Raw genomic sequence first — 9279 nt, forward strand, 5'->3', positions numbered from 1 at the left:
TTATCCATGCTGTATCATCACTTTTTGTATTTCCTTATCATTCAGCAATTCCGTATGTCTAGCTAAATAAAAGAGATAAGTTAGATTGTGTAGACTACGTTTTTCTACATACATACCAAGGATATATTTTCTCATTATGTACATAACCAATCAGTTTTTTGCACACGCGAGATCTTCTCTTTTTTAATTATAACGGCTATTGTTTTAAAACTTAAATACGATTAATTTTTTTTTTCGTTTTGAAAATGAAATGAACGTTTTGGAATGTATGTATTTCGGTTTTTACTTTTTGAAGTTTGTCATAACTGAACATTAAAAACAAAACATATCAAAATGGGCTTGACAGAAGTCGGTCACCAAAGGGAAAAAAATTGTAATCAGCTGTGAGCTCTGCCATACCTTTCTTATTATACCATGGATCTGACATGAAATGAAAGATATATAAATGTATGACCCCAGCCACGCGATAAAATAAATACAATGAAATAATGCGTCCATGGTTTAATAAGAAAGGTTAGCCAAAGCTTCATGCCAATTTAAATTTTTTCATTCGAGTATTCCTAAAACTTCAAAACAATATAAACAAACTGTGTATGTGTGTGTGGTGTTTGAATAATGTGCCAAACAATTTTACAAACAATAGAATTCAATGATTTTGAATATTGTTTTTAGACCATTTGTATGGAAGAAATTCGTCAGATTTGCATTGAAACAATCATTTTATCATATTCATACTTAACACTTCATTCATTTTTCGCGTTTTTTATAAAATGCTCAAAAAATGCATTGTAAACAAACCCACTTGTTGCTTAATTTTGAAGTTTTAGGAATTCAGGAAAAACAAGGGTTCTATAGATTTTTTTCATTTAAATCTACCTCTTTACTTATACCATGAATGCGTCCATAGATTGCTAGACATTTTGGGAATTGTTGTAGTGGGGAACTCGATCTAAGAACGCCTATAAAATGAGAAAGTTTTTAGTGCAAGTTTAACCGACTATATTTCCGTTAAACTATTATCAGCTTAAACGCATTTTACACTTATGCCTGGTTTACATTTACGAAATCCACTCGATTTCAACTGTCAATTCCATTGGTTAAACGTCAAATGAAATCCAATGGATTTCGGATGAGTTTTCATTTAACGTATACGCAAAGGAATTGACAGTTGAAATCGAACGGATTTCGTAAATGTAAACCATGCACTACACATAAAATCGGTGTTTTGGGAGTTTACGTCATTTATTTGACAGATATTGTATGAAATTAACAACTTAAATGATGCATGTTATATAAAATGTGTTAAATTTCAAATGCGTTTTACGCTTATGTTGCGGAATAACACCATTATAGGTAATAAATATTTTATTTTTTTTTTTTTTTTAATTGTCTTATAAATTAAATTGCTATAAATATAATAACAACAAGCTTAATGAAAAATAAATCACATGTTTAGTTATCCATATTGTGGTTCCACCTTAATATTTATGTCGTGTGGTTCCAACTTGATATTCATGGCTAGTGGTTCCATCTTAATATTAATGTCTTGTGACTCTTGCTTTATTACCATGTTAAGTGGCTCGTCCTTTATACTGATGTCAAGTGGTTCCTGCTCAATATACATGTCTTTTAGGTCCATCTTAGTATCCATTTCTTGTGGCTCCCGCTTAACATTATTGCCTAATTGTTCCCTCTCAGCATACATATATTTCGGGTCCATCTTAGTACCCATTTCTTGTGGCTCCTCCTTAATATTCATGTCAAGTAGTTCCATCTCAGTATAGAATTCTTGTGACTCCTCCTTAATATTAATGTCGAGTGGTTCCTGCTCTATATACATGTCTTTTGGGTCCATCATAATACCCATTTCTTGCGGATCCTCATCTTTACCTCCATTTTTCGTTGCAGAATTGTTGAGTTTTACTCGTATACGGCGAACGGTTTCATGCGACACCTTTATGCCATAATCACTTTCCATCTGTCGGGACAATTCCCTTATACTGATCTCTGGTTTTATAATGAGAATTTCTACTATTTTATCTTCAATTCCATTGAGTATCTTTGGTCTGCCTGTTGACTTGTTCAGTTCGAGCCGTTGTTCTTTTTCAGCACGGTATATTATATTGTAAACCGTACGTTTTCTAAGCGATAACATACTGGCAATTTCTTTTACCGATTTTCCTGTTTGGTGATGGGAATAAACCATCTGGGCAATTTCATTTGATGTGCGTTTCTTTATCATCGTATTGTATTTGTTTGTTTTCTTTGTTTCTCTTTCCTTGCATTGAATGAATGCGCGAAACGTCAAACCAAGTTGTTTTCGAGACGACAATTATTCTATCACTGACGTTGTCGTTATTTAACCACTCGCAGCACCAAAGATACTGACACTTCGTGGAGAGAAGCAACGACGAAACCTTTTTCAGTGTGCAAAGATTTTATTGACACCTTTATCAATGTGTTTACCGTGGTTATTTTATGGATATTATGGCAATGTTTATATGCGGGTTTGTGTGTTGGTACTCAAATTTATAGCAGGCATTGCTAGGTGGTATAAGACGGGACATTCGGTGCAGTAATGCCGACCCTTGCAATACCATATGCTATGGCATTCACACACAAATATTCATAACGTTGCTGAATACCAGGTTGTCGCATAGAAAACTTGCTGATTATCTAGTTTTCGTATAGAAAACTTGCTGAATAGCTAGTTTTCGTATAGAAAACTTGCTGAATAGCTAGTTTTCGTATATAAAACTTGCTGAATAGCTAGTTTTCGTATAGAAAACTTGCTGAATAGCTAGTTTTCGTATAGAAAACTTGCTGAATAGCTAGTTTTCGTATAGAAAACTTGCTGAATAGCTAGTTTTCGTATAGAAAACTTGCTGAATAGCTAGTTTTCGTATAGAAAACTTGCTGAATAGCTAGTTTTCGTATAGAAAACTTGCTGAATAGCTAGTTTTCGTATAGAAAACTTGCTGAATAGCTAGTTTTCGTATAGAAAACTTGCTGAATAGCTAGTTTTCGTATAGAAAACTTGCTGAATAGCTAGTTATCGTATAGAAAACTTGCTGAATAGCTAGTTATCGTATAGAAAACTTGCTGAATAGCTAGTTATCGTATAGAAAACTTGCTGAATAGCTAGTTTTCGTATAGAAAGCTTTGCTGAATAGCTAGTTTTTTTAGCATCCCAATAGAACTTTCTCAGAGAGTAAGGGGTTTTTATTCTCTTTTGTTAGAAAATTGTAAAAAGAAAACATATACCTTCCCAGCAAAAACCAGCAAGCAATCAGCTGACTTGCCAAAACAGAACAATTTGTCCGCCAATACAATACAACAATAAAGGAAGCAAACACGTTGTATTTTATTGAAAATAAAAAAGAAAATGTAACAAAAAAGTATTTTCCCACTTTACAAATTTGTTCTCCTTAATTAGACTATTGCTCTGTTCCAGAACCTGCAAGAAGCTACTATGTTTTACTACGATAACATTTTTTCCTTTATGTTATCGAAATAAATAGTAAAAAATAGTAGATTCTTGCAGTACTGGAACAGACCATATGTTATTTCCACAATAAAATTAGCCCTGTTCCTTTACGTTCAAGAATCTTCAAGTTTTACAACTTTTTACTCGAAAAGCGTTCCTTTACTTCAGACACAATACAATTCATATGGGAGCAGTTTTCAACTTTTACTACTTTTGCCGGTTTTACCATTTTCAGAAGTAAAGGAACAGACCAATTGTTTTTAATGTTTACAAACATAAAGCCTTTACCTAATTAACTGCGTGTTGCGTGTGCGTTCAAAAATACAAAAACAAAATACATGTATTTGTTTTTGTTTTCAATTTGAAATACATGTATTTTGTTTTTGTATTTTTGAACGCACACGCAACACGCAGTTAATTAGGTAAAGGCTTAAATCAACAAAAAACTAAAAGCAAGTGATTGACTGTTTTCAGAAAGAAGAAGCATTGCTAGCGTTTGCTAGAAGAAATTTTTCCAGCAAGAATTTACAGACTCTCAGTGAAAGAACTGTCAAAATGTCGCTCTCTTTTGCTGGTTTTTCGTAACAGACGACTTCCAGCAACAATTGGTACAAGTTGTTAAAAATTTTAGGATAACCAGACAGACCTATAGTTGACTCCGTCTTCCGAAAGTCGACTAAGAATAATCGATTATCCGGTTTTCGCAGAGTCAATAGTCGACTACGACTTTTGGAAATTTTAGGTGAATAATCGATTAACCGAAATCGATTTTACACATCCCTAATTCAAAACCGAACAAACTTTCCGTTGTATATCGCACATAAAAGAGAAAATCCCAGACTTTTTTAAACCAACAAAAATGCCACCAAAACAGCGAGAAAGCAGTGGAACAATTGAAATAATTGGAAATCGTTACGTTTGGAAAATAAAACGTGAATGTACCATTGCTGAGTCTCCAGAAATTATAGCACACACTAATGGTATTACATCGACATGGAGAATCAAACTACTTTGGGAGTCCGGTACAATGTATGTAGCCTTGGATTCTGTGAACGTAATAAATCGTCTGCGATTCCAAGTTATAATATCTTATAAAAATCATGCCTCCCTTGATGTGCGCATCTCATCAACATTATGCGAAAAGTTTATCAATGCCGGTATATCTGATATTGTGGGATGTGATTCAATGGAATTTTCACTTGAGTTTAAGATAACAAATAAAATCAAGCGACCAATCGAATTCCATAAGCCCTGTAAAAAAATGAAATTGCAAACCGATTCCAATATAAGCATTGATTTTGGCAAACTATTGGCCAGTGCAGAATATAGCGATATAACAGTGGTCGCACGCGGAGGAATCGAATTGAAAGCCCATAAACTTATATTAAGGACACGTAGTACGGTGTTTGATGCCATGTTAAGCAATGATTTCCTAGAGAATCAAACAAATCGTATAACCATTGATGATATCGATGCTGATGTGCTGAAGGAAATGTTAAAATATATTTACACAGGTGAAGATGATAATATACCCAAGGAAATGGCTTCGGAACTCTTAATGGTGGCTGATAAATATGCCTTGATGGATCTACAACAAAGATGTGAATATATTTTAATAGATTCAATGAAAATAGATACAGTTATCGACACTTTTCTATTGGCCGATCGTACTTCCAATAAACGCCTAAAGGAAAGAGCTAAAAACTTTATTAAAGCTAACCTTTGGAATGTAAGGCAAACAGCAAATTGGAAAATACTTAAAAGGATAGAACCTAATTTTTGTCTTGAAGTTTTGGATAAATCTAATAAGAATTGTGACCATACTTATGCACTCAATTGACTGTATCTGAATATAAGGTTAACATTCAATTTGAATATATAGTTTAAACTAGGTATTTTCTTGTTTTCTTTTTGGTACTTTTGTTTATAAAATTGATGTGTAGATACCAAGAATGTTTCGTATCGCGTAATGAATTTCAAAATAAATGGTAAATTTAGACAAATTAATACCCCCTTCCTTATGTCATGTTCAGAAATGTGTTTCATTGAAATAAAGGTTTTACACCCCACATAGGTATGTTAGGACAATTCCGATTCACACTTTTCGGAGTTCTCCTAATTTATGATGTAACGGCGGAAAGGCAAAAGTCACGGTCAATTTCTAACCATGTCCGTCCGCACAACAAGTCTCAAAAGGAATAGTAATATTTCTTCCAATCATTTGTATACGCTCCACCATAGGATGGGGGTATATTAAGTTTGTCACTACGTTTGTAACTACTCGAAATAATCATTGTAGACCCCACAAAGTCTACACGCTTGATCAGCCTGCAATTCTACATCGATATAGCCATGTCCGTCCGTCTGTGGAAATCACTCTAGCGTCCGAACGGATTGACGTAGGTTGATGAAATTTTGGGAAAATATGTTATATTTACGTAGGACTTTTGGTATTGAAAGCGGGCTATGTAAGTCCACGCTTTCGTATAACCCCCATACAAAATGACGCGTCGTCGTTTTAAGGAATTTTTAAGATATTTGGCCCATTTTACCACCGAATTGGTTGTAATTTGGTACTTTGTGTCTCCAGAGGCCAAAAAATATTCCTACCAAAGTTGGGTTATATAGGTCCACGTTTTGGTATAGCCCCCATACAAGGCCCCATATAAAGTACGCGTCATTTTAATATATTTTGAATGTATTAGACCCATTTGACCACAGAATTGGTTGTAATTTGGTATTTTGTGTCTTCAGAGGCCAGAAAACATTCCTACCAAAGTTGGGTTATATAGGTCCACGTTTTGGTATAGCCCCCACATAAGGCCCCTTATAAAGTACGCGTCATTTTAATATATTTTGAATGTATTAGACCCATTTGACCAACGAATCGGTTGTAACTTTGTATTTTGTGTTTCCAGAGGCAAAGAAACACTTCTACCATAAAATGTTTATATAGGTCCACGTGTTGATATAGCTCCCATAATACTATATCTCCCGATTTTCGATATTTTGAACGTTTTAGCCTCATTATCACACCGAGATGGCTGAAATTTGGTATTTAGTCTTCTTTAGGCGTATAAAACTTTCCACCAGAAATTTGTAGGTATAGGTCCACGCCATGATATAGTCTCCATAGAACGGTACCTTCCGAATTTCGGTATTTTGAAGGTTGTGGCCACATTAATCCACCGAAATGGCTGACATTTGTGGTGGAGGGTATAAAAAGTTCGGCCCGACCGAACTTAACGCTTTTCTTACTTGTTTTAGTTCGAAAATGGGCTATAGCTTCGAGTACTCTAGGAACCTACACGTCAACCCCTCTCCCGATGTCTTCAAGAGTTTTGCGCTTTTCTCTACATCAACCACCACTGCTCGGATCTTTTTGAAATTTTGGGTAGTCGGTAGTCCCTGTTAATCATGTTAACGAGTCAAATCAGATCAGTTTTTGGATGGTGAAGTCATCTCAGTTCCTATTGGACAGCATATTATGGCAGACTTTTTCGAAACGTCAGTTGCTTTGTAGTCATGTATGAAACTAGGGGTTCTTAGATCGAGTTCCCCACTACTGCAATTTCATAAAATTACTCTAGTATGGAACTCGATCTTAGAACCCCTAGTTACATGCACGAATATAAAGCAATTGACGTTTCGGAAGTCCGCCAATATCTGCCCAGCATATAGAATATGCCTCCACAATATCTGTTAATATTTTCAGCTACCAAATTACAAAGATTTCTTATGAAAGACAATAAGGTCTTCTTACTTATGCTTCTTGCGGGTTATCCCAAGGGCTTCATATAGAAGATTGGATTTGTTTTTGTAGAGGTCCTAATAATGTGAGTATAGAAATCAAATAAGTCTTGTTAATAAAATAATGTGTATTTATATGAAGTCTTCTTATGTAGGCCCGGAAGGTCTTCATATAGAAGATCATAAGGAGTTCTTATAGGCCACTGTCTTCTTGTTGAAGAAATTGTACAAAAAAACAGTAATTTTATTTTTAAAGGCAACAAAAACAAACGTTTATTCAAAAATTCAATTCACTGAGATAAAAAAAACATTCTTGGGATCAATTTCATAGAAGTGAATGCAATAAAAAAAGACAGATTATTAAATTATAGTTCAGTGTACAAATTCAGTATCCAAAATTCACCACAGCAAATTTTCACAAATAGATTTATTAAGAACTTCTAAGCACAATTTCTCGTCAATCCGTTGAACACGTTTCCAGCTTTCTGTTTCAACGACTTCTCTGATGTTTTTAATAAGGTATGATAAAGCCTTTTTTCTTAAACGTTCATGAGAAACACGTTCAGCCAATAAGAATATATCAGCAACCGAATCAATATAAATGGATTGTGTTAAAATTGTTTCACACATTGATTGTAAACCCACCAGGGCATATTTCTTGGCGGCCATAAAAAGATCGGGTATCATTTTCTCAGGTACTTCCTTTCCCGTGTATATATAGTTTAACATTTCCCCCAATACATCAGCTTCTATATCATCGATTACAATACGATTGGATGTAAGCTCCATAACGAATCTTTGCATCAAAAACTTCACTACGGGCACTTAGAATAACTTTGTGGGCTTTGTATTCAGTGCTTCCTTTTCCAACAAGTATTATATCACTATAGTTTTCGCTAGCTAAAGCCTTGGCAAGATCGTTTGTTACATTCGATAGTACTCTGTGGTTGGGCTCACAAACATTTATCTTAATGAAAATGTGCATACGTTTACAACCACAACCTTTCATCGTACCGATAGTAATGTAGTCCTTGGCTTGTTTCATTGAAACAGTTTCTGTGGATTCTGTGCCTCTGCAATATGTAGTTACCTCGAAAAACTTCGTTTCAGCGTCAGTAGATGCCGAAATCAACATCACCGATATCTTACAAACATCCCAATCTATTCGCATTTTCCATTTAGATGTGGTAATTCCGTTGACAGCCTTAAAGAGTGGAGATTCAGTGTTGTCAAAGCCCTCCTCACGCATACGCGTACACCATATATATGCATTATTACTCAAATTCGATATAATTCCGGACATTTTCCTCGAAAATAAATAATTTAAATTGACTTATTCCCGCTAAACAATGCAAATCAAGGCAAGATCAATCAACAATACGCCGTCGTGATGCAAATAAAATGAATTCGTTATTTTTCGTATCACACAAGTTGGTAGTTAGTGCGTAACGTGACTATAGGAGACGTAGCAGTCATGGCACAATTACAAAGGTAGATGCACCGGCGGTTTTGCTAAAAAATGGTCTGTTCTGTCAAGTTTACACTTGCGCTCCAAAATCCACTGGATTTCACGAAATCCTGAAATACACCCCGATGTTTACATTTATTTTTTTGTTGATTTCAAACATATCACAATGATCAAGGTAGATGCATATGCGCAGCTGATCGCACACGAAATTTCAAAACAAGTTGTTGTAAATTGAATTAATCATCAAAAATATACGACAATATAGAACTTTACAACTTTATTTGGAAACTTATCGTAAAATTATCTATATATCGTATTAATTGTGTATAGTACTAACAAATGAAAAAATAAAAAAATGATTTTATTGTTGGGACATCGTTATAATAAATTTTGATAGGTAAAAGTTGTGCTCAGAACCTGCACAATATTAGTACTTGCAGTAGTTTTCCCGTTTAGTGCTAAAAATGCGTTCCCGTACTCCGAAATCTAGCAAGACTTGCACTTATCTTTAAACAAAAATAGCGCCGAATAACACCCGCTTCTCCTGTTTTCGCCATACAATTTTGGCCTAGTA

General features: G+C 34.7%; 2 protein-coding genes across 2 annotated transcripts in view; both read right to left on the minus strand.

Annotated features, from left to right (window-relative positions):
* Positions 1–3662, minus strand: part of Trl (Trithorax-like) — a 66440-nt gene extending 62778 nt beyond the window's left edge. The window contains exon 1 of the mRNA XM_073986572.1: positions 3574–3662. The gene's annotated coding sequence lies outside the window, so the exon portion shown is untranslated. The remainder of the gene's footprint in view (positions 1–3573) is intronic.
* Positions 3663–7636: 3974 nt separating this feature from the next.
* LOC141403235 (speckle-type POZ protein-like) lies at positions 7637–8026 on the minus strand. Its single transcript, XM_073985421.1, has one exon. It carries the CDS (start codon positions 8024–8026, stop codon positions 7637–7639), a length of 390 nt encoding a protein of 129 aa, XP_073841522.1.
* Positions 8027–9279: the final 1253 nt, after the last annotated feature.

Source organism: Musca autumnalis, unplaced genomic scaffold, assembly GCF_047663935.1.
Source record: "Musca autumnalis isolate F117 unplaced genomic scaffold, ASM4766393v1 scaffold_4, whole genome shotgun sequence".
Classification (NCBI taxonomy): domain Eukaryota; kingdom Metazoa; phylum Arthropoda; class Insecta; order Diptera; family Muscidae; genus Musca; species Musca autumnalis.

What these genes read in the sequence shown, in the direction of transcription:
- LOC141403235 (XM_073985421.1), bottom strand. Translation starts at nt 8,026, where the DNA reads ATGGAGCTTACATCCAATCGTATTGTAATCGATGATATAGAAGCTGAT.